At 34.4% G+C, this 26,390-nt stretch overlaps 2 protein-coding genes and 2 long non-coding RNA genes across 4 annotated transcripts; 2 read left to right on the top strand and 2 right to left on the bottom strand.

Moving 5' to 3' along the window:
- Positions 1 to 189: 189 nt before the first annotated feature.
- LOC115992717 (N-acetyl-D-glucosamine kinase) lies at positions 190 to 9,907 on the bottom strand. The gene is made up of 7 exons (XM_031116940.1): positions 9,468 to 9,907; positions 9,235 to 9,382; positions 7,146 to 7,337; positions 3,856 to 3,984; positions 2,385 to 2,554; positions 1,764 to 1,894; positions 190 to 445 (listed from the first exon to the last, which is right to left on the bottom strand). The coding sequence occupies exons 1-7, from the start codon at positions 9,676 to 9,678 to the stop codon at positions 368 to 370; spliced, it is 1,059 nt and encodes a 352-aa protein (XP_030972800.1). The 5' UTR covers positions 9,679 to 9,907; the 3' UTR covers positions 190 to 367.
- Positions 9,908 to 12,640: 2,733 nt separating this feature from the next.
- LOC115990889 lies at positions 12,641 to 13,135 on the bottom strand. The gene has a single exon (XM_031114656.1). It carries the CDS (start codon positions 13,133 to 13,135, stop codon positions 12,641 to 12,643), a length of 495 nt encoding a protein of 164 aa, XP_030970516.1.
- Positions 13,136 to 19,499: 6,364 nt separating this feature from the next.
- Positions 19,500 to 20,716, top strand: LOC115992992. Its single transcript, XR_004092743.1, has 3 exons — positions 19,500 to 20,020; positions 20,448 to 20,535; positions 20,677 to 20,716. It is a non-coding gene; the product is annotated as an uncharacterized LOC115992992 (long non-coding RNA).
- Positions 20,717 to 21,533: 817 nt separating this feature from the next.
- On the top strand, positions 21,534 to 22,933 carry LOC115989232. The gene is made up of 3 exons (XR_004091846.1): positions 21,534 to 21,830; positions 22,509 to 22,598; positions 22,759 to 22,933. It is a non-coding gene; the product is annotated as an uncharacterized LOC115989232 (long non-coding RNA).
- Positions 22,934 to 26,390: the final 3,457 nt, after the last annotated feature.

Below are 26,390 nucleotides of genomic sequence, written 5' to 3'. Positions count from 1 at the left end.
CATCATATTGCTCCATCACTTTTTAAGATGGTCATCAGTGTAGAGATGCACCATCACGGGGAAATGGATTAAGCAACCCAATATTTTTCACATGATAGAAAAAATAAACCACTGAATCCATGTCTTGCATTATTTTATACTAGAAATTCCATTTTTCATCTTTTGTATCATAGCAAATTGGATAAGAAATTCCTGAATAATGAATTATGATTAATTTTGATAAGTTAATGATTACAATTAATAAGAGAGCTTCTCAATATCTTTCTACAATGACTACATACAAGAAATTCACTGACAATAACAATGTTCTTTAAAAATCTTCTTATATTTTGAAATGCAGAGTAGAACACTTGTAAGAGATCCCTGGTCAGCTGTTGTGGTGCCTTTCTGATTCTTTCATCAAGAAATTCCAGGCCAGCAAAGCTGCCCCAACAGCAGGCTCTACCTGAAGGTTCAAATTGTTTTTGGTTCAGAAAATAGAAGAAAAGGAAACCGTATGTAGTAATTGTTTAGGCTGTAAACTTCCACAACAACTACAAGATAATGACACTATCTATTAAAGCTGTAAGCATGTATGTTATATAGATTTTACTTTCTTGTTTGTGAAAACTTATCCAGATAGGTGTAGAAAGATCTTAGCCCCAACTTTATTGATGGGGATTTGGAGTGTCAATAAAAATAAAATGGTAGCTTATACTGTTTTACAGCTCTTGAAAAACATTCTAATGCATTCTCACAGGGAGAACAAAAGCATGTTGACTCATTAAAGATATCCATCACATATGTACCACGCATGTACTACATTCTCACAGAAGAATGCATTGCAACACTTAAAAAAAAAAAAAAATCAAAGAATCACATGCACCCTCTGCAGAAGGGTGGCCACCTTTGTGTCTTTCACAAGTCCACGAAGAGAGAAAGTGAGCTCTAAAGAGAAACTCAATGGAGTCTTAATGAGGGCTTATAAGCAAGTGTTTTTCTCTTATATTGAGGAGGAAGAGGTGGTTTCAGATGAAGAAATGTAATGAGCACCTAACTGATCAAATGGAAGGGAAAAAAATCCAAAGCTTGGGAGGCAGAAACTCAACATAGACGATTCATCTAGAGATCATCCTGGGGTTCCCATGACTGCCGGGGGGGGGGGGGGGTTTGTGGTGGGGTGAGGAAGGGAGGAAGAGAGAAGGGAAGTGAGCACCCTGGTTAGAGATGTATTTGACCAATGGCTCTGTGGGTCTTTTAGGCAATTGGAGTTACTACGGTTATTGCAGCCGAGCTTTGGGCTTCAAGAGATGGCCTCCAGCTAGCCATTTCTAAGGGTACTAGCAACTGAAGGTAAAGCTTAGTGTACAAGTGGTCATCAAATGGATATCTGAAAAACTTTGACAAACAAATTGAGTCCCATAATCAATGACTGCAGATCCTTACTAAAGAAGATGAGGCAAACCACCCTTGCATACATATTTCACAAAGGAAATTCCTTTGCTGATGCCTCGGCCAGCATCAGCGCCTCTCAAGAACATGCTTTTGCGTTGTACAGCTTCCCCTTTAAACTGCTCTGCTGTTTCCTTTAATGTTTCTTACTCTTTTTGTAATTCTGTAATTTCCTAGTTTTAATGTACTCCCCTTTTTACCAAAAACAAAAGAGAGGGGGGGGGGGGGGGGGGGGGGGGGGGGGAGGAGGGGTTGTTAAGAAACCTGGACAAATGTTTTCCAATTTGTTATTGAGCAATAATTTCATATAAGTGGACAGGAGGAATCCTAACCTCTGGTCTAACTGGATAAGCCCCAGGGTAGTGTCTTTGGATGCAATTAATAACTTCTTTTCCTATATCCCAACTCTTATTAGCTTCAAGGACACCACCAACCATCACAACAGGAAAAGAACCATTTCCATCTGCAATCAAATTTCATTTTCATCTTAAAATGGTCAGACACCAAGGAAAAATTTAGCAAAATTATACATATAGGTATCATTAGATACATAACAGATCACTACTTATTTATGATGCATACATAGCTTTTTTGGGCCCTTTTGTGTCCTTGAATGTTTGTATATAAATACAGAGTTTCATAGGTATATAGGAATCTGTATATGCATGTCAAAAATAAGAATACATCCTTTTATTTGGAGGTATAAAAATCCATAAACTGAACATATGTAATTGTATATCACATTATCACAATAATTAAAAGAGTCAGAAAAAGCTGATACTGTTTCAAGCATTCTGTGTTCATTAAATGCAATCTTCATTTCTAAAATTCAAATTGCCAAATGCCAAGACCCAATGTAGAAACATTTTAATAGAAAATATAAAAAATTGTTTATTTACTTAAAATATTTTACTAAATTTCTAAAACAAATCATAGTTGGACAAGTTGAGCACCTGCACCACACAAGGAAAGTCTTTGAACAACAGCTTTCACACTTAGAGCCAATTCCTGGACTGCATCAGCAAGTATTTTATGTGCAATTTGATCACCAGATTCTGCACAAGACACTACATCTGGGACAAGTGCTGCAATGCGTGCCCAAGATGGATCCGCATAAGTCCACCTATGTTGGATTAGAAAATATAAATCAATTTAAAACATAATATCCCAATTGATCACAACATGTGATATTCAATGAGCTAAAAAGGAACCAGTTACTTCAAATTGCCATTGTTTCCCAAAGACAAAGCTAAACTCAACGTGACAGACTTTTCCATCCCAGGGCAACATTACTGTTCTTAGAAAAAGAAGATACTTTCACTCTACTATCCCATTCAATTACCAAAAACCGCCTTTACCAGGTCAGCTACCAAAAAAAATCCTGATTCCAAGAGTTCAACTGTAAGAAGGATAATGCTTTTGAAATTTAGGAAACACACCCTGTCTATGCCTTTTCTCTGGTTTCCCTTTCCAAACACATCATGATCATATCGGCCAACAGTACACAGTCTCCATAGTACTTCCCAACAGTTCTGTGGAGGTCACTGTATCAGACAATTATTACCCATACTCGTGGAATAGTACACTAAGGATGATTATACATAATTATTTTGAGCATAATTAACAGGTGAAGGACAAGAAAATTGGTCCAGACAGGTTGACCTGACTGATGGATTCAGCCTCAGGTCATTCCAGTTGAAAAGAGAGAAGCAACTTGAAACCACCAAGGTTTTGAATTCACATGCGAACCTGTCTAAATAAGAGACTTGATTCAAAGAACCATCTCTCTCTCTCTCTCTCTCTCTCTCTCTCTCTAACATCAGTTCGCCCCTAAACATGTGATGACACAGTAACCAAGGCAACCAACACCCATAGTGAAATTCATATTGGAAGTTTCACTCTACATTCATTTCAGGATTGCCTGATTGGTTTAAAAACTATTACAATTTCACTTAGGATATGTTTGGATAAGCTTATTGTAATTGGTTTATTTTGTTTGAAAAAATAAGTGGTGTAAAAATACAACTGTGCCTAGAAAAAATTTAGAGTTTACATGTTGTACCTATACAAATATACAAAATAAGCTAAAACAAACAGACCCTTATTTTACTTTGACACATACATGATCCACAATTATGGGTGGCTGCATTTTGAAGATTTCATAAAAATTTTATAAGTCAGCAAACAAGGTGTTACCACCAGCACTTTCAATCCAAGAACACCAACTTAAAGCTGGATCAGCTTAGTTCTATATTGCATTCCATCCCATTTCAGACAAAAAAAATTTGGCCAAGGAATTGTACTACCATATTGGATTGAATGAAGCCAAAACCCAGACCTAGAGCGGATTGCTAGATCTCAGAAATTTAACTAGCAATTGTGAGTGCATATGACAACCATCATGACAAGTTTCAAGAGAGATACCCTATCAGTTCATCCGGAGAAGAAAGGCTGAGAGCTTTCAAAATACAATCTGTAAGTGCTGTCTGTGGACCACGACCATCATGGGCCCTCACTACTGCTGTTAATGCCTGTGCAGCAATCCCATAGCCACTACAAGTTATCACATTTCATCATTCATCAAATTCATAAAAAAATAATTCATAAGTATACCAAAATGCATTCCATCAATTATAAGAACATCATATATGTGTGTGTGTGTGTGCACGCGCGCGCGCGCGCGCATGCTAGTCTTTCCCTTCAGTGGAATAAGATTCACAAACATAATCAATGGAAAATCTAAAACTTGTTTCCAGATGATTAAATAAAAACAGGATGATATTTCAAACTGTTTGCAAACATGAATACTTAAGTAATATGCTGACTCTTTAGATCAAATTAAACTTAAATGTCAGAAATGTCCGATAGAGATGCACATAACACCTTTTTTTATAGGTAAGAAGAATTTTGTTGAGAAAAGACTACTTCATTAAAAGGTTGAAGTACCCAAAAAAATCTGTACAAACAGCAAAGGAAAAAGAAATTATGTACAAGCAGAAAGAGAATATAAAAACATCTTGTACTAAAATATAAAAGCTAGGAGCTTATTTCAATGATGTTCAAAATATTGCAGCTCTCCATCAACAAGTAGAAAGAAATTTTCCCAAATCCGATTTTAATTTCACTTTGCATTGCAAAACCACAATACATTTGTGTATGAGAAGCAAAATAAGAAGAAAAGATTTGTTTTTAAAAGTATTGAATTCCACAGTTACACATTTGTGTTTTCCAGCGTTGTTGACATTCCAGTGCACATTAGGCATGAGATGCAAGGCCGTATACAATCCAAGTTGAGCAAAGTATTAAAATTTTAGGATTGTTCGTTTAATTTTATTTCACACAAGTCCAGCTCGAACTCATCACCAAACTAGATTGCATATTTAAGATTGGTTCATTTTCTTGTCAACAACTTGAGTCTGAACACAAATTACTCGATTAACATATTCTTTTCTCATATATAATCTATGCTAATAAATAATAACTAAATTGTAGTTGAAAGTATATTATTTGAGTTTTTTTTTTTTTTAATAAACATATTATTTGAGTTAATTAGATTGAATGGTTGTCAATTATGAACTTATAAATATTAGATTCACTAACCTTGTATTATTAAATATTTTATATAATTTATACTACAAAATGGACTATTTATATTATCAATAAATTACATATAATAATTTGATATCTTATGAACTTATTTTACAAACTAACCCTATCAAATTTCATGTCTATATAAGTATATTTTTATACATGTATACATATAAACATATATTACTATGGCAAATACTTGTTGCACAAACACTGCCTAATATTATACATACTAAAATGGTTCATACTCACAAGCTTGTTCCCGAACACATTATTATGTTTGATCTCAACATCTTTAATAAGCAAGCCTAAACTTAGATTTAAGCTTGGCTCATTTATTTTTTTGATAGGTAATAAGACTTTTATTGAGAAAAAAATTGAACATCATGTTCACGATGGTGAACACTTTGAACAACAAAACAAATACAAAAAGATCAAGAGCTAAATGAAATAGAAACTAAGAAATCAGATACAGCAGTACAGTTCGTACACCCCCAAACACAAGCCCAAAGAAAAAGGAGACATTTTAGATGTTCTAATGTTCTCGCATTGTCTTCAAAAATGTGGGCATTACATTCCTGCTAGACTAACCACATTAAACATGTCAAGACCATATGCCAAATGGTTGAAAGATGCTTTCCAAACCAATTTCTCCAAATAAAGAAAAAAGAGCTGACTGACCTCAGCACTACCCACTAGATCCCAAACACTGCAAAAGCTTCACACCATAATGCATGAGAGAACTTACAATGAAGAAAATGGTGGTCCACTAATTCCCCATCGCAGCAACATAAGCAACACCTATTAGCCAGAGACTGACCTCTCTTAACAAGATTATCAATGGTGAGTATCCCATCATTAGCTGCTATCCATAAGAAGATAGACACCCGTTTAGGCATCTTAGTACACCAAATACACTCCCAAGGAATAGCATCAGTGTGAGGACCAAATAATAGCTTATAAAAAGAGTGCACATCAAAAACACCAGACGTAGTAAATCTCCAGAGCAACTGATCATCCCCCTCACCCCTCGGCATAGAGGAATAAATAAACTCAAAAAAGGAATAGACAGTGGCTGCCTCCCAATCCTGAGGACCATGACGGAACAGTAAATTCCAACTCCTACTTCCTTCTGAAGTAGATACAACCAAGTTGGAGACCCATGCTTCTTTAGATAAAGAGCAAGCATACATAATAGGAAAGAGTTCCTTCAGAGTAGGCCCACACCATGGGTCATGCCAAAAACTATCACTGCTACCCTCCCCCACATTATACAAAATCTGGCTAAAGAACTTCTCTATTTTTCTTTAATACTCCACATCCCACATCCGTGAGAACCTCTTACCCCTTTAGTGCACCAGCCTCCTTTCGCCTCCACATATTTGGCTGCTATAACCTAACACCATAATCTATTATTTTCTTTACCAAAACGCCGCAACCACTTCCCAAGCAAAGCCTTGTTAAACAACCCAACCCTCTGGATCCCCAAATCACCACATTCAAATAGCAAGCATACCTTATCCCAAGCAACTAAAGGAATACTCAAGCAACTAAATGAATGTATACACGAGCTTTTTCTCGAGTGCAATCTAAGCAGTATTTACAGACCCAATGATATGAAATTTTCTTTTCCATGGAATGACAATGAAAACACTAATTCAGAAAGTACCTTCTTAATTTTTCAAATAAACCTCCACAAAAGAATTGAAAACCATGGAAAATTCAAGGTTTATGCTTTTATACATTAAATTAACAGACAGCATCCATTTTTTCTTCTAACATTCTATCAACAAATGACCGATAGATCTTATTTACAAAGGTGAAAACATTCCTGCCAAACAAAGAATGCCAAAACAAAGACAAATTAGTTTATCCCTTTCAAGTTCATGTTCATTTCAAATCTATAAAAAAATTCTTATAATAAACTTTCTATCAACTAAATAAAACTCAGAAATTGACAGAAGTAGTAGTGAATATAACAATTTATTCTTTACTTATAAATAAATAAAAACAATTTACAAACACATTTTCCTTTGACCCCCAGTGTTTAAACTGTCTAGTAAAAGCATCACATCCTCATCATGTGGAACAATCAACTAGAAGCACACCAAGAATTTTGCACATACCTCCCCCAATCACCTAAAACAGGTCCTGCACCTGCAGCACGAGCTTCTCTACCATCTTTAGAAAAGCCATATGAAATGGATCCTGTACCAGCAATTAAAACGCATCCATGAAGCTTTCCCATGGTCCCACTTGCCAGAGCTGCTAGTGCATCATTGTGGACATATAGCTTAACATGGCTAGGGAAAATGTCCCTGAATAAATCAGTTCAGAGAATATTCAAAACCAGTTGCCAAGTTATCAGGTACCAATATAAGTAAGGATAATAAAATTTACAGATTTACCCATAAAATTTGAAGTTATCTACATTATTGAACTAAATTTTTTGTGTATTGAATGGTGCAGACAAGAATGCATCAGAGTCTAAAAGCAACACGATAGTAAAAAAAGAGGGGGGGGGGGGGAGGAGATGGGGTTATGGAATGTTAAGCATTAAAGAATAGCTATATCTGGTACCTCCCTGGAAGCTAGATATCAAGGAACTTACTTTTTTTTATCAAGCATCAATCTAGCATAAATAAAAACTTGTCTTTGTTATCTTTTTTGAAAAAAATGTCCTATCTTATCCTAGACCAATGCTCAATATGTCCAATTTCAAAGAAAAGGGAGAGAAACAGAATGCAAATAGCTATTTAACATTTTCACCATCAAAATAAAGCTATACATGTTTATCTCATCAAACATTCAAGTACAGGAATCAGTCTCTCCAAATTTGGAGTTAAAGCTATCTACCAACCATGTGTCCTAGAGTCTACAAAAGAGGGAGCTTTGCGCACTGGATACAAACTTTTTTGTATTTATCCCTATTGCAAGAAATAATAATATCTAATGACTAAACTTTATAAATTTCCAAAAATTAGTCAAACTTTCCTAGAAAAATTTTGAGTCCTTTTTCATTTATTATATCTCTCATTGTATGCTGTGCTGGTATTTGTGTTTGTGACCCAACTTTTCATGGTTCCCTAACCCCTTTCCCTCCTCAGATTACAATGCTCTAGAATGGTCCTCCCCCTAGCCCTTCACTCTCTTTTCTCTCAAAAGAAGATAGAAATGAAGGTGAAAGGGAAAGGGAAAATATAATCCATGTAAAAACCTAAGTAGTGAAGGCTTTCTCAAAATGAGTTTAAGAGAGAGTGTGATTAAAAAGGAAAATCATTTCTAAGAACCCAAGAGAAGTAACACTTGCACAACCTTAGGGTCAAGTCAAAATAATAAACATTAGCAAAACTATAAATTTTTATTTCTGAAGTTTGAACCCACTTAAGGGGAAGGTCCGAACGCATCTACAGAAAACAAGTTGAGTTGACTAACAATTCAATTAATATTTGAGATTTTTCTGTGAAAGATAATAGTGCTCCACCTTTCAAAATGTCACAACATCTCAAGGAAACCATATGAAAGCAGCAAAGGAATGCCAAATCAACCTTTTTACTTCAAATTTATACTTGCCCCCCACCCCTACAGCCAGTTTATCATCTATGTAAAAGGGATTTCTTGTTTTTGGTTTAGTATGGACAAAAAAGGAATGAAGAAGCTGAGGAAGTGAAGACTGAAAAGTATAGGGCATTATACTATTAAAGCACTTGCCAACTCTCTATATATATATTGGATTGTACTATTATAACCACATCAGCTCAAGCAAAACTTCCTATAAGCATTTAAGAACCTACTCTTTTTTCTTTCTTTTTTTCTTTTCTATTTTACATATTCAATTTTCAAAATACACCACATCAAATTATCTATTTAACACTACATTTCATTATATAATTTTTTTTCTTAATTTTTTTAATTATTTCTCTTTCTTTAAGTACAACAATCATCATCCATTCTCTTCTTTCATCCTCGGGATACATAAAGAAATATAAATAAATAAAAAACTAAATGCAAAATAAATAGTACCATTATACAGTTACCATAACAACCATGTATTTTTTTTTTTTTTTTTTCACAACTTTGCAAGCAATAGCTTAAACCATTGTCATTAAAAAGTGAAGTTTTGAAGAAATTCTAAACATATGCAACAATAAATAATAGTATAGTAACTAGTAAGTCTGAAATTTACCATAAATTGTGAACAGGACAGCTCCATACCTTAACCAATGTATTATCCTATCCTGATCCGTTGGATGGTTAACACCAGAAACACCTAAACAAACAGCACGAACAGCCGACCAATTCGAACCCGATTTCGAAAGGGCCTCAGACATAACCTTTTCCAATGTATCCTTCGAAGCACTCTCTGTTGTAATCACAATCACAATCACAATCAGAGAATATAAATTTACAGACAATAATTAACCAAAAAAAATGTTAATTTCGACAACCTCCGACGCTGTTGTGGTTGGAAGAACCGGCGACGGCACGTGCGAGAATCGGGAGAGGGTTTGGGAGGTTTTGGCTAGAAATTAAGGGAAGCAACGGCATGCAGACGCAAACGGTGGAGGTGGTTCCGCCATCGACGCCCAGAACGACGTCGTCGTCGTCGCAGCCACCATTTTCATGTACTTCGTCTCCGTTTAGGAGGCTATTCTTCATGGGATTTGAATCTAACAAACAAATCGTTATTCTGTAAGAGAGAGAGAGAGAGAGAGAAATGTTGTTGACTGATTCGTTGGTCGGTAACTCAACAACAATGATCTAGAAATGAGAATTGATTTTTTTTTTTTTTTTTTTTTGGGTAGTTATTACCAAAGAGAATTAATTATCATCTATGATCTATGATCTATGATCATTTGTGTATTTGTTTTTTCTTTTTTCCTAACCCAATTTTGACCGGCATCTCTGCAGAGTTGACACAATCGGTTTTTATTCTATTCATTAAAGATAAATAAATTTTCCATAAAAAATAATAATAAATTTAAAAAAAAGGTTTTATTCTCATTTTTATTATATTCTAGTAACTGATGCCTAAAAAAAAAAATACACATGATAAGTATCAATTTACTTACATATATAAATTTATTGCGGTTTTGTTTGTGTGCCTTCTCAGCATTTCTGTATTATATTAGTGTGAGTACAATTTGAATAAAAATTAATAAAAGCGTCATTTAATAAAGCGTTAAATAAATTGTAACCAATGCCTTTTAAGTAAAAGCATTCGTTTAATCGGAATCGAGTTTGGAATAAAACTGTTACTCGAATCTGATTGCTTCTGGGAATAAAATCTTCCACTTGTTGCCGAACAAAAAAAAGGGATGGAATCATCCATACACCACATTTTTTAGGTGAATGGTTAAACCTCATTCTGGTCATAGATTGATCAGCATAATAATTTAAACTTGAGGACAAATTAACCAAAATTTTTATTTTATAATAAAATCTGTAATTTTTGTTCATTTTATCATTGTGTTCTGCTTCATGCATACAAAGAGGCTAATTGATCAACGGACTTGTGAATAAATGTGAAAAGGAATCAATCACCATGCGTACTAGATTATTGGCAACACCAACCTTTTACAATAAATATATTTATTTATTTATTTATTTATTTATTTATATCTTATCTATACTACTATTTATTATTTAAGGGACTTTTCTTGTTTTGGCTGGATTTTTTTGGTCCAAAATACTCCTATTTTCCTAAATTTAAGTAGAAACAAATCTAAAGGACAACAAAGTAAAAATACATCTTTAACTCCCACTAAAACATTGCCTACAAAATAGGATTACTCTCCCACTAACCCACTTATTCAAAAACAAACTTCACGTTTAAACTTTTCTCTTTCTTTATTTTTTAAATTGGCTGAAAATATTTCCTTTTTTTTTTTTCTGGAAAAGGGATCATTCATTCTTTTAATCATAATAATAGAACATCCTGAATCAAGGCCTCCATAGCCAGTAAAGGAGAATCCTCCATCCAATACACATCATTATCTAGAGTATTCCTAGCATGTTGAGCAAGAACATGTGCAACCTTATTTCCACCCCTCCTAATTATGCTAACTGTAGTCCACTCTAAACAATGAACCAAGTGACGAATATCATCCACCACATAGCCTAACAATGAGGAGTTGATCTATGATGAAGCAATGGCTTGCATCACGTTTACATTATCTCCCTCTATGATTAGCTTAGTGAAACTGGCATCCACAGCAAATTCAATTGATCGTCTACATGCCAACAATTCTGCTTCCTCACTAGAGTTCACCTTTGGTCCATTTGCTGTCATTGCCACCATAACCTAACCTTGCTCATTACGAACAATTGCTCTAACTCCAGTCCTATCCAACTCTGAAAAAATAGTTGCATCAAAATTTAACTTGTAAGCAGATGGTGGTGGAGGTTGCCAAGTTTCAATGCAAGGTTGCTCTGTCCGTGTCACAGTTAGTTGAGTATAGGTTGTCCTATATTCTTCAAAATACTCTTCAGCTCTCTTATTCAGGCTCCTCGAGTCCATCAAATTTCCTCCATTCACCACACGGTTGCATTGGTTCCAGGTAAGCCAAGCTTGAATCCAGAATAGCTCCAACTCCTCTCTCGTCAACTTGTCAATCAAATACTCCATAAGCTGCATCACGTCCGTATGAGTTAAACTTCGCTTCTGCAACTTCCGAATGCTTCCTGCCCATATATCTTGCACTGCAGCACACTCCCAAATTGCATGAATGGTAGACTCTGATTCCCTTATGCATATCGGACATTTCTCATCAGTTATTATTCTTCTCCTTGACAGATTAACTCTTGTAGGCAAAATATCATTACAGGCTCTCCACTCGAAGACTTTAATTTTATTGGGGATTTTGAGATTCCACAATGCAGTCCGAACCTTCTTTCTTGCGCTACCACCTAATGATTCTGCCCTATCTTCCCCTTGAATCTTCTTTGCCACCTTGTAAGCCGACTTAACAGAAAAGCTTCCATTTTTATTGTAGCTCCAGATATATAATAGAATCAACAACATGTCTTCGACCAAGCTGAATCCTAAATATTACTTCAGCATCATCCCGATGAAAGATTGAAGTAATCAACTCACTCCTCCATGCATGTATCTCTAGGTTAATCAACTCTAACACAGCTATCTCATCCAATAATTCATAATTAGGATGCAATACCTTATTTGTAGGATGATTAGGGATCCACCTATCTCCTATCACACTAATTGAGCTCCCATTGCCGACCCTCCAACAATACCCAGCTTGAAGAATAGGTAAGGCAGCCACCAAGCTTCTCCAAACATAAGAGCATCCATGTGATTCTTTAGCATCAAGAAAAGATGATTGGGAAAATACCGTGCTTTGAAACACTTATATAATAAAGAACCATTACCTTGAATCATCCTCCAACCTTGTTTAGCCAACATAGCTAAATTAAATGCTATTAAATCCCAGAATCCCATACCACCTTCCATTTTTAAAGTTAATAATTTATCCCAACTTTTCCAATGAATTTTTCTTTCATTGCCTTCTTCTCCCCACCAAAACTTAGCACACAAATTATTCAATTCATCACACAGTTTCAAAGGAAGTTGGAATACACTCATCATGTATATGGGTATAGATTAAGCTACAGCCTTTATAAGAATCTCTTTGCTAGCTCTGGATAAAAGCATGCCTTTCCATCCTTGTAGTATCTTCCATACTCTATCTTTCAAATAAGCAAATGTGTGATATTTAGTCCTTCCAATCAAAGTTGGCAACCCTAAATAAGATTCAAACTTCACCACCTCCTTGACCCCCAGAATCTGTAACATCTGTTGTTTCTGAATATCTGTAGTATTGCTACTAAAGAAAACTAAAGACTTCTCCAAATTTATACTTTGACCTAAAGCCCTTTCATAGGTTTGAAGAATTTCTTCTACCACTTCCCCTTCCTTTGGTGTTGCTTGACAAAACAACAAAGAATCATCTACAAACAATAAATTAGTAACTCTGGGTGCTCCTCTACAAATTGACACACCTCTAATCCTCCTTTCCAATTCAGCTTTGGTCAACAGAGTAGTGAAACCTTTGCACATAAAAGAAACAGGTACGATGACAATGGATCTCCTTGACATATTCGTCTAGACAGATGTATCATGCCATGAGATTTTCCGTTCACCAAAATAGAAAAAGATAGAGTAGTGACACAGCTCATCACTCTTTCTATCCACCCCTCTAGGAAGCCCATCTTCTCCATAATCTTCTACAAGAACTGCCATTCTACCCGGTCATACGCCTTGCTAATGTCTAACTTCAAAACCATTGTCCCTTTCTCGCCCTTTTTCCTCGAATGCATGGTATGTATAGTCTCATAAGCCACCAAAACATTATCTGTGATCAATCTCCCCGGTACAAAAGCACTTTGGGTAGGAGAAATAATGTATGGGAGTACCTTTTTCAATCTGTTTGCTAGCACTTTGGAAATAATTTTATAAATCACATTACATAAACTAATTGGTCTAAACTCAAACATTTTCTATGGGTTTTTTACTTTAGGAATAAGGACTATGTTTGTGTGATTTATCTCAGGTAACATATTACCATTATTTAAAAAAATCCAAAACAGCATAAACTTCATCATCACCCACTATGTTCTAGAATTTTTTATAGAATAGGGCATTCATACCATCAGGCCCTAGAGTCTTTGTACGTCCCATTTGGAACAGAGCCACCTTGACTTCCTTGGCAGTAAACTCACAAGATAGGACTTCCTACATGTCATCAGTCACCTTGTTAGAAGCTGCATTCAGACATTCCTCCATCTGATCAGCTACACCTGCACTAAAAATATTGTCAAAATAAGTTGAAGCTACTTCAACCACTTCCTCTAAATCCTCCACCCTCTGCCCTTGTGAATTTTGTATTCCACTTATATGATTTTTCTTCCTCCTTTGTGTTGCTTTAGAATTAAAAAACTTTGTGTTCCTGTCCCCATGCTTTAGCCATGAAATTCTAGACCTTTGCGCCCAATAAATTTCTTGTTTTTGTAAGCGATCATCCACTCTTTTACTCATCCAAGTATTCAGCTCTATTCTCTTCACTAGCCTCGGTTTCATTCAATTTGTCCAGTTGTTTTTGAAGCTCTTTAATGGCTACCTCATCAGGTCTTGCCGATCCCCACCTTGATAATTCCAACCACACGCATGAATTCTGTTTTTAATTGAGAGCAACCCGTATGATCCATCCTCATACTTACCCCACGCCTCCTTTACAGTCTCTTCACACTCATTAGATAGCAACCATTCTTCCTCGAATTTGAAAGCCTTCCCACGCCGTTGCCTTTGCTGCTGAAATGATAGAACTTTCAACATAATTGGTAGGTGATCTGAAGCGTGTGTTGATAGATGAGTAATTGTGCTCATTTGAAATTTCACTCTCCAATCTCTATTTGCAACTCCTCTGTCTAGTCTGATTTTTGTATTTTCTTCACCCAGTCTCTTATAGTTCCAAGTAAACAGATATTCCCTGTACCCAAGATCTTGAAGTTGACAAGAATCCAATGCTTCCCTAAAAGCTTCAACCTATGCATATTGAGGTGGTCTTGTACTTTTCTTTTTCGATGCATGTAGGAATGCATTAAAATCTCCAATGACCAGCCACAAATGTCTTTAGATATTCTAGCAATCGCCATGATTTTTCCTTTTGTTGTGCCTCTGGCCACCCATAGAAACCAGTCAGATACCATTTAAAACCATCCTCCTTCATTACTAGAGCCAATACATGGTTTGCAGTGTAATTAATGATTTCCAAATTAATAGTATTTTTCCACAAGAAAGCTAACCCATTAGGATGTTTAACAATAACCTTGTTCTGAAAAGGTAAATTACTATATAAATTTTCAAAACCCTCCTTGTCCAGCCTAGTCTCCATAAGAAAACAGACCGTGGGATCTTTTTCCCTCACAATCTTGCAAAGGCTTCGACTTGTCCAAGGGTTCCTAAACCCTTGACAGTTTCAACTAATTAGCCTCATTACTCTCGGCAAGGGTGGTTGTCCACCCCCGCTGATATATCAACAAAATTTCCTTCCTCCTCAACAATTTTACTTCTTTCAATATTCTGTTCTTCATGTTGCTTGACTTCACCATCCCTCAATTCACGTTTACCCAATCCTAGTAGTGCAATGCCCCTAGCTAGACCACCAAGACCAAAATCCATTCTATTGATCCTAGTCCACGTGTTCTTGGGCTTAATAGAAGATGGCCTAGATTCCACCATAGTCTTGGTATTATTAAGATGCACGTGTCTTTGAACTTCATCTGTCATGCTATTTGTTCTCCCCTCATCTGTAGAAGAATAAGATATGTCATCACCAAAATTCTTGTGCAAGTCATCAACCTCATTATCTATTAGCACGATTTCCGGCCTTGCCCTTGCTTCACTAGAATTGTCTTCCTCCACGTTAGTTTCTCAAATAAAATTTATATTATCCATGCGCGAAATTTCCTCACTTGGAATCACAGAATCATCCACATCCACACTCTTAGGGTTTTCTGGACCTACCTCCGTCACTGCCGCCGTCTTCAACAGGTCAACCACCGTCGAATCTGGAGTATTTATTGAATCATTGCCTATACCCTCCTCCAAATTGGATTTGGGACTGGTATGTTGACTTGCAACGACCCTTGCACAACCCCCTACTGCCTTAAGAAAATCTCCATATTGATACTCCATACTTCCACCATTTTTCTCCATTGCATAATGCGCTGCATAGTGCTTAAGATCATGTCCTAATATCCCACAAAAATGGCAAAACATAGGAAGCCTTTCATATTTAAATGACACCCAATGATGCTCTCCTTTTGAACCAGCAAATAACCCACCTCTTCTCAGGGGCTTCGCTATTGGTAAGGCCACTCTTACTCTTATAAAAAAAATTGATATCATCTTTCCTTTTTCTCCATTCCACCTCCTCAATCTCTCCCAATCTGCTTCCAACTTCCTTTGCACCTGGGGAGAAATCATATCAAACGAAGCCCCCCAAATTTGAACCTAGAGCGAGACTTTGTCCATACAAATATTTCCTACATTCATTCCTTTCTTCCATTGTTGTAGCATGAGAAGTTGGTTATCAAACAACCAAGGACCTCCTCTCAAAACCCTATTCATCTCAAATTCAGGTTGAAACTTGAATTGGAACAGATTTAGCCTCACTTCTAAAAGCCGTAGAGACTCATCTAAACCCCACGCCCTCCTTATTGTATTCTTTGCAGCCAATTTGTTAAAAGATTTGCACGTTAAAAAATTCCCTATTAGACTCAGGTGACAACTCTCTATGGCTTCCAATCTTCCTTCGTCAAATATTGCTATGATTTCTTCTTCCTCTGATGTTAGCTTCATTTTATCCATACTATCAGCCACATCGTCTGCCATGTTTATTGTAAAAAAACAACACAATACCCTTCGCTCAAGGCCAAGGGAGGGAGGAACTCATGCGTAAGCACAACTCCACTTAGGGAGAACTTTTTTAAACCCATGTTAAAAAGTTTTTATTTATTTATTTTAGAAACCCACGTTAAAAAGTTACTATTTTTTAGGTAAAATTTAATAATTTGCATCAATTATAATTTGGGATTACTACATTTTCCAATCACAAAAAAACCTAGAGGTGCGATGAGTACTATGCGTTTGTACCAAATAATAAAATTATAATTGATGCAAATTATTAAACTTTACCCAAAAAAATAGAAGAGCCTTTGAGCTCGCGCATGAGCGCATGCTTAGAGGCTAGTGTATACATACATATATAAATATATATATATATATATACATATATATATATATATATATATATGTAAATAATAGAAGGGGACATGGTATTATAGTACTAGAATGTGCTCCTCAAATAAAACTATTAGTGGGTTTTAATTACTAAATAAATTGCCATTTTATCTTCATATTAAAAAAATTACAACTAATGAAGAATGCAGAGAACAACAAACATAAAAAATTCACAAAATGTCCCTCACAACTTCACCTTCTACATCTACATAAGAAATTACACATAGAACTATTAGTGGATTTTAATTACTAAATAAATTTTCACTTAATCTTTCTTTAAAAAAATGCCATTCAATGAAGAATGTAGAAACAACAAACATAAAAAATTCAAAAAATGTCCCCCACATAACCTCACCAACTATGGCCTATTTTGGCATTTAGCACTGTTTTTTAAAACATTTTAGTTAGTTTTCAAGTTTGAAAATCTATTTGGCAAACTAGTATCTCGAGGCTTTGAAACTTGAGTTTAATGTGGAACTTGAGTCTCTAACACTTAAGTTGCAATTGTTCCTGCGTTCTTCAGATCTTCTTCAAGTCTCTGTTCCAAATCTTCTTCTTCTTCAGTCTTCTTCTCCTCCTGATCTACTTCTTCTCCTTTAGATCTACTTGAGTCTCAAAAGCTTGATTTTGTCACGAAACTCAAGTCTCACAAACACGAGATGTTAGTTTACAAAATAGTTTCAAAGACATGCTTACTAACGAAAATGATTCAAAAATCATGTTAAATGCCAAATTTCCTCCCAAGAAATTACACAAAATGTCCCTTATGAAATTTCTCTTCATTTGTTTCGATAAAAAATGTTGTGTGAAAATAGTTTTTCGTATTTTCCAGTGTTTGGTAACATAAGAAAAAATGATTAAAAGAAAAACTATATTTGGTTAACATAAAGAGTACGAATTATTTTTGGAGATTATTTTTCACTAAGATTTGTTTGTTTCAACGATAATATTTTCTAGAAAATTAGTTGTAGGGTCTCGATTCGGGGCTTGGGCCCAGCAGTTATGAGGTTCTGGTCCAAAGAGCCCTAGACAATGAATTTGTAAAGAGTGGGTTACAGAACTAGGTCCTAACGAAGTGTGTGCTAGTTAACTTTGGGCAATACAACAATCAAAAATAAGAAAATCTCCATGTCCATTAGGAATACGGTCCGAGGAGACGTGTGGGGTGTATCCTTGTCTCTGTTCAAAGGATATGATCTTTCTCTTCTTCTTCTGTTCTAAATTCCTCCTCTTTTTGGTCCCCCTCTTCATGGGAACTCCCCTTTCTTATATAGCCCCCTTGAAGTTATCAGAACTTTACATTTGTTGATCATCTGGACTTTCACTTGAGTGCCCGTCCCATCGGACATCTCCCCCATCTTTCTGTGAGTTGTAGGAGCCAAGGTAACACTGTTTGCCAGTCTTCTTCACATTAATGCAGCCAGAAAAATAGTTGTCATGCATGTAATGTGGTAGATGTAGTCTCTCCCTTGACATCCTATACTCTTTTCCTTCTCACAGGCTTGTGGGACTCATCCCTGCTACCAATACTCGTTGGAGTGATTCTTTATTGCTGGTAGGGTGCATGTTTGAGCCATATTTGGTACGTCTGAGGAGACATTCCTCCTCGGACCGCCTTTTAAACAAGTTTGGGCCCATAAGAATTGGGCGGGGAGCCCTTTTGGCACCCACACCTTCTCCTCGGACGTGGTCGAATTCTATATGGGGCCCAAGGCCCATTGTTTGATCTGGGGACTTTACCCCTACATTACACTACAACAAAATGTATTTTTAGTGACGAAAATTAGTGAGGAAATATTTTTCGTCACTAAAAATACAGCTTTAGTGACGAAATATGAATTTCGTCACTAATAATGAAAAAAATTATAACATTTAGTGACGAAAAATAAATTTCATCACTATTGTGATCTAAAAAATGAGCACCAATAGAGGGAACTTTTGGCGCGAATTTAATTAATCTATAGTGACGAAATATTTCGTCACTAAAAGTTGAAATTTTTAGTGACGAAATATTTCGTCACTATAGGTATTATTATGGATAGTATTAGTGACGAAAATCCTTTCGTCACTATAAGGAAGAATTAGTGACGAAAAATATTCGTTACTAAAAATAATAATAGTTGTGCACTTATATGTTTTTAGTGACGAAATCATAATTCGTCACTAAAAGTATAATTTAGTGACGAAATATGAATTTCGTCTCTAAAAATCTTAACAAAGCCCAGTCTTTAGTGACGAAACTGGAATTCGTCACTAAAGACTTCAAAGCCCAATTTCAATACCCAGCACATGGGCCAAAAGTTTTTAGAGTTTTTTTTTCAACAGAGCCACAAACTCTCTTCAAAGCATATTTCGGTAAAAAAAAAACTCTAAAGTTTTTAGAGTTAAACAAATAAAATAAACAAATAAAATAACTAAATCACACAGCATTACTTAAAAAAAAAAAAAAAAAATCTCTTATAAAGTTCACAAGCACTGTGACACTTTTTAGAAAACCACCGTCGCAATTAAGAATACATGATGGTCTTTTATTTATTTTTTATTTTTTATTTCTTTTCGAGGAACCTTCCTGAGAGAGAGGCACTTTCTCCATCACTCCCAATACTGTAAATACAAGTCCAGTTCTTTCACTCTGGTTCTTTCACAGTCGAATGGTCGCCGTTGCGATTAAGACTCACCGTCACGATTGAGCTCCCACCGTCGTCGTTGAGCTCCCACCGTCGCCGTTGAGCTAGCCGTCGCCGATGAAGCTCAAACCATCGCCGAGGAAGCTCCGTTAAGAGCCAACCGTCGCCGATTAGGCTCAACGGCGACCCTTCGCATTCCTTCGAACCGGCGACCATTCGACTTCCCGGCGACGCTTCGCATTCCTTTGAATCGGCGACCCTTCGCCTTCCTTTGAATCGGCGACCATTCGACTTCCCGGCGACGCTTCGCATTCCTTTGAACCGGCGACCATTTGACTTCCCGGCGAACCTTTGCATTCCTTTGAACCGGCGACCCTTCGCCTTCCTTCGAATCGGCGACCGTTCGCCTTCACAGAACTCTCGTTTCCGATTTCATTTTCCATTTCTGTCCCTCTGTGTTTTCCAAACACAATCTCCGGCAGCTACAGCATCAACGACAATCAATCTACGGACTCATTTCGACGGCCAGATTGTAACCCTAACGTTGACTAAGGTACCACTTTTACTCTCTAGCTTCTGCTTCGTTTGGTAGCCAGCCACGATTTTCATTTTATTACTTTCTTATCGAAACTGCTTAAGAAATTTAGATAAACTGAAACTGTATCATATCTCTTGCTTTGCAATCCAAACAGCTTCTCTGCTATTTTTTGTTTTAAACTTTTTTTTTTTTGGTATGGGAGTTTTGTCGAACACTTCGTAGACACTCACATTGTCATTGGTAGAGAGCTGTATACTGCTTCTTAACGCTCAAGTTTAGCAAAAAAATATAATTTTTAGTTCCCTAATTAACACCAAATGATAACATTTTGTAATTCCAATCAATTTGCCTTAAAACACAGTATTTGAAAATGTGAATATAACTTGGGCACACACTCTATAGCTTTTGAGTTTGTGGATCTTTATGAATTCATGTTTTTAAGGTTTTGAAACTTTGCCTACGTCATTGCCTAGTGTTCATTGCGGGTCCAAGAACCAAATAACATTGCGATTATTGGCGCTTCTCTTCTGGTATGACTTCTCGAATCATTAGCTATTTATTTGTTTTTGTTGTGAAAATAAAAAAATGAAAATGAAATCTTTGTCTATATATACAGTTGATTTGTTTGTAATTAGCTTGGATTTGCTTAATTGTAATGCTAGTTTGTACAGAGGACACGTTCTGCCGTTTTGGCATTGAGAAGCTACTCATTGTGAAAATCATAGTTACGCATTGTGAAAATCCACCTACATATCCTTTAACCAATAGTGATAAGCAATTTCAATGGCTCTTGGTACTGTTCTTTTGTTTAATAAGCATAAAGCATAGATACCAATATGCTCCTTTGTGCCATGGTAATCTTTGTGGGGGCACAACGTATCATTTACAATAATATTGTTGCCCAGAACTTTGTGAAGCTCAATCACACATTGGATGATTGAGATCATTACAGGGAGAGAAAAATTAGTATGTTTTTTTCTATTGTAAGCTACTTTGTTAAGCACACTTTGCATTAATGTTTCTTTCTCCTTCTAAAAAGACAGCCACAATTGAAACTATATTCCTAATTCCCATGGCCTATGATTCAAAGAGGGCAAGTCCAATAATGTTACACACGTACTGAAACTCTTATTGGCTCAGTTAGATTGACCAACTTATTTAAATCTTCATGCTTGTTTATATGCATCAGCACTAGCATATGCAATCATCTATTCTGATTCTCATTATGGGGAGTGATGAACTGCCAAAATGGTGAATTTTCTTGTATTAAATTGACAAATTTTAGGAAACCAAATGGATGGACTGCTTGTCTTTATATAGGGTTACATATCTAATAAATTAAATCCATTTGTTTTCCAATGTCTCATAAATGGTTTGTTTTTCTCAATAATAATAATAATAATAATAAGGGTATGTTTGGACCAATAATTTAAAGTTAGCCAACCATTTTACTCTTAAAAAGTTAATGGATTATTATTATAACTATAATAATAATCTACTAACATGCGCTTTACATAATAAGGTTATGTTATTCTCATGTTAAGAGGAAAGGTAATAATGTTCCGTCACAAAGCTTTTTTGTCATCCTTGCTGATTTAGCTGGATTTTCATAATATAAATTCATGGCCTTCCTTGATGAGGGAGCAAGGTAGATAAAGGCAATCGTATTTTATGCATTGTGATTGTTTGATTAATTAAAAGTTAAACTTTCTTTTATCTCCAGCTCTCTTTCTCTTTGGTGGCTAAAGAAATTGTGAGGAACGAGGTGAAGAACACAAGTTAATTTTGGATTTTTTCTGAAAGTTGTAAACTTAGCTTGAGCAAAGTAAGTATATTTTAGTTAAAAACTTATAAGCATTATAGTTGTGATGTTGAAAATTTGTTTTGTAGTGGGTTGTTGTGTTGGAGCAAGCGGGTGGCTTGCATGGTGTTATAAGGTGGTTTAAATTCATATTGGGAGTGTTTTTAATTTCTTGCAAATGTGAATGAAACTTGTTGATTAGTAGCAATTGTGTTCTTTTATTCAATTTCAATACTTGTAAGTATTATAGTTGTGATGTTGAAAATTTGTTTTGTAGTGGGTTGTTGTGTTGGAGCAAGCGGGTGGCTTGTATGGTGTTATAAGGTGGTTTAAATTCATATTGTGAGTGTTTTTAATTTTTTGCAAATGTGAATGAAACTTGTTGATTAGTAGCAATTGTGTTCTTTTATTCAATTTCAATACTTGTAAGCATTATAGTTGTGATGTTTGTGATTGGTTTTGTGGTGGATTGTTGTGTTGGAGCAAGCGGGTGGCTTGCGTGATGTTATAAGGTCGTTTAAATGCATATTGGGAGTGTATATTTGTGTGTGCAATGTATATTTGTTTAAGTATTAATATAGACTTGTGCATTCATGAATAGTATAGAACTTTATCTAAGTAGCTTATGGATTTAGATGTTAGAATACATTATGCATGAGTTGTCCTTATTCTACTAAAATAGCATTCATTTTGTAATTGTAGTCAAATATGAATAAAAGTTGGATGACAATGGGCTTATGATGATGCTCTTACTTATGGGGGTGGTTCAACTTCAAGTTAAAACACTTTTTGGTTAGTAATTTATTTGCTTTCTACAACTTATACATTAGAAGTTGTGATTTTAATTTATTGGTGTGGTTACTCTTAATGCATTATTAGAAATATTTCTTATAACATAGTTAATGTTTTTACTTTATGGTTTTAACGAATTATTGTTTTTATATTTGTGCAGATTTCTTATTGGTGGCTTTTAGAGGATTTACTTTTGGCATTACTTGAAGACATATGAGAACATCTTCCGTTAGTTCTAAAATAGGGTTTAGGTAGAGTTATTATATGTATTGCAAACAATTATTGTATGGAAGGAGTTTGAATTAGATACTTGTTTTATTTTTTACTTGTGGAATGTATGGATCTTTTTTTATAAATGTGTTGTTGAAATAAATATGTTATTCAAATGTGAGGTTTTAATAATGTAATGACAAGTTACAGGTTAATATCAAAACCATGAAAAAAATAAAAACAGAAAATAAGTTTTAGTGACGAATTTTTTCGTCACAAATATAGCAACAAAAAATTGTTTTAGTGACGAAAATTTCGTCACTAAATATAGCAAAATTTTGTAAGAAATGGTTTTAGTGATGAAAATTTTCGTCACTATATGTGCCTGGATTTTCTTAAAAATAGTTTTAGTGACGAATTTTTTCGTCACTATATGTACCCGAACATAGTTTTAGTGACGAAATCATTCGTCACTAAATATGATTTAGTAAAGTGTTTTTAGTGACGAAATATTTTCGTCACTGAATAGTATTTTTAGTGAGGAAAACATTTAGTGACAAAACGTTTTCGTCACTAAAAGTTTTTTTTTTTTAAATCAAATCAAACTTTTAGTGACGAAATTTTTCGTCACCAGGACTTTTAGTGACGGGGCTACAGTGACGAAATGAGTTTCGTCACTAAAAGTCTAATTTCGTCACTAAAAGTCCTTAGTGACGAAAAACTGGACTTTTAGTGACGAATTTTTTCGTCACTGAAAATACATTTTGTTGTAGTGTTAGTCAGTTTCCAAAAAGCACTTTCTATAAAACTATCTCATTTTCCTATGTTTGGTAATAAGCTTAAATGAGTTAAAATAAAAAATAAATAAAAAAAAACACAACAACAATTTTCTAACTTTTCTTATTTAGCTTGCTGTGAAATAAAATTGTTTCCCAGAATATTTAGTGGAAAACAATCTATAAAAATAAGTCATACTTTCTACTTTGACCAAAGATAGTTTTCACTTAACTCTTTATATATATATGTTACCAAACATTGAAAAATATGGGAACTATCTTTACACAAGGTTTACCAAAGATACCTTTTATTGCCTTTTTTTTTTTTTTTTTTTTTCTTGAAAAATTACTCTATCTCACAACAAGCTAAATAAGGAAAGTTAGGAAATTGTTTTTCTACTTATTTAATTTTATAAAAAACATAGAAAAATGAGATAATTTTATTAAAAAAAAATACTTTTTGAAAAATAACTCATTTTCTAAAATAAAAATAAAAAACATTATTGCTAAAACAAACAGATGTGCTCCTCAAATAGAACTATTTGTGGGTTTTAATTACTAAATAAATTTCCATTTTAGCTTTCTATAAAAATGAAAATACAACTCAGGAAGAATGCAGGAACAACAAACATAAAAAGTTCACAAAATGTCTCCCATAACCTCACCAACTACATCTACATAAGAAATTACACCAAATGTCCTTTACGAAGTTTCTCTTAATTTACTAGAATGTGCTCCTTAAATAGAACTATTAGTGGGTTTTAATTATTAAATAAATTGTCAATTTATCTATCTTTAAAAAAATAAATACAATGAAAAATGCAGAGAACAACAAACAACAAAAAAAATTTAAAAAATCACAAAATGTCCCTCACATCCTCACCAACTACATCCTACATAATAAATTACACAAAATTTCTCTTAAATTCAACAAAAATTTTTGGAACGTGGCTCTTCAATCTCACATGAAATTCCACAAAATACGTTACATTTTGACTCAGGAAAACGAAATCATGTTAGGTTAATTTCTTGATCAAATGTTGAAGAGTCCACAAAATATTTTTATTCAACCATTTGAAAGATTACATAAGATATGCTCAAGTACGTGAGGCATGTTAGAAAAATGGATGTTGTGGTCTTTGAAATTTTTTTGAGCAGAAGTATTAGAAACATGAATAATTGGATAGGGACAGCATTTGAAATATTTTAGGGCATAAGTGTTTTGTGAATGTATTATCAGAGACTTATGGTAATGATCTTCCAGTCTTTTCACACGTGTCATCCAACTATTGGATTCTAAGTTTGGAATATATACTTTCTCCCTCACACCATGACAAGAATTCATATGAAATTGAATCACCATCCCCATTTTGTACCCGGAATCCAAACCTCCTCAATTTAAATTATGTTTTCGCTAAATTTCTAATTTTCAAGAAATTATTTCATACATTTTGTGTCTATAACTCTCTAAGCATTCGCATTAGTTCATGTAAAAAATTCTATCTATTTTAGCATAAGAACCTACTTTTTCTGTTTTACATATTTTTCAAAACACCTTACATCAAATTATTTATTTTGCACTATATTTCATTAAAATATCAACTTTTTTTTAATATTATTTCTTTTTCTTCACACATAACAATCACAATCCACTCTCTTCTTTTATCCTCGAGATACATAAAGAAAAAATAAACAACAAAATACAAAACAAATAATGTCAGTGTAAATTTACATAGTTACTGTAGCAAATTTGTAAATTTACACAATTATACACGAACTGATGTAGATCATTTTTAAACAAAATTGTGTAAATTCTACACATTTTTCTATTATACATAGACTAATGTGAATCTCATGTGTATTACTGATATATAAGACATGCTTTTATGTAAGAAATTACATGGTATATTGAGTGTATATGAATAATTTTTTGCGAATTATTTCGCTTAATCTGTTTCTATCATTCGTTGTGAATGCCAAAGTACTAGTTTCTAGACTTTTAGTTGGAAATAATTGAGGATTTGATTAAACAAATACAAAGGAGAAAGCGTGTATGGCTGGATCACGAGTCAGGAATTCGGATTAGATTGTTCTAACCAACTTTGTTCTTTAGCTACAAAATGGAAGGCTAAGTAATAATCAACAGCTAGATAAGATGTTAAAGAATTTTTTATGAGCAATGTTAGAGAGGTATAAAATTTTATTTTTCCATTTTACATAATTTGTTGATGCAATAAATTATGATTGATCTCACATCATTTTTAAGCAAAATTGTGTAAATTCTATATATTTTTCTATTATACATACACTGATGTGAATCTCATGTGTATTACTAATATATAAGACATGCTTTCATGTAAGAAATTACATAGTATATTGAGTGTAAGAGAATAATTTTGCGAATTATTTAACGTAGAGTCCATTTAGAAACAGTTTATTTAGCTGAAACTGAAAACATTTTGCTAAAAATACTATAGATAAAATTAAAAGATAGTTGAAATAGTATAGTAAAACTCATGAATAGTACCAAAAAGTGCAATATGACCCACAAATAGTAACAAAAATAAGCTAAATAGTAAAAAAAAAAAAAAAAAAAAAAAAACACAGGCTTTTTCATTTTACATAATTTGTTGATGCAATAAATTATGATTAATCTAACAACAATTTTCCATAGGCTCATCATTAACAAAATTTTTATTATACACTAATCAAATCATAGAAATTCAATAATCTAATCTAATCTCATCCTTGTAATGATTCTTTCATTAATGTAACAAAACCTTTTGGGATATGATTATGTTAATAT

This window comes from Quercus lobata, chromosome 5 (assembly GCF_001633185.2).
Source record: "Quercus lobata isolate SW786 chromosome 5, ValleyOak3.0 Primary Assembly, whole genome shotgun sequence".
NCBI classification, from domain to species: domain Eukaryota; kingdom Viridiplantae; phylum Streptophyta; class Magnoliopsida; order Fagales; family Fagaceae; genus Quercus; species Quercus lobata.
Note: the sequence above shows the minus strand (reverse complement) of the source record. Positions and strands in the feature narration are given on the sequence as shown.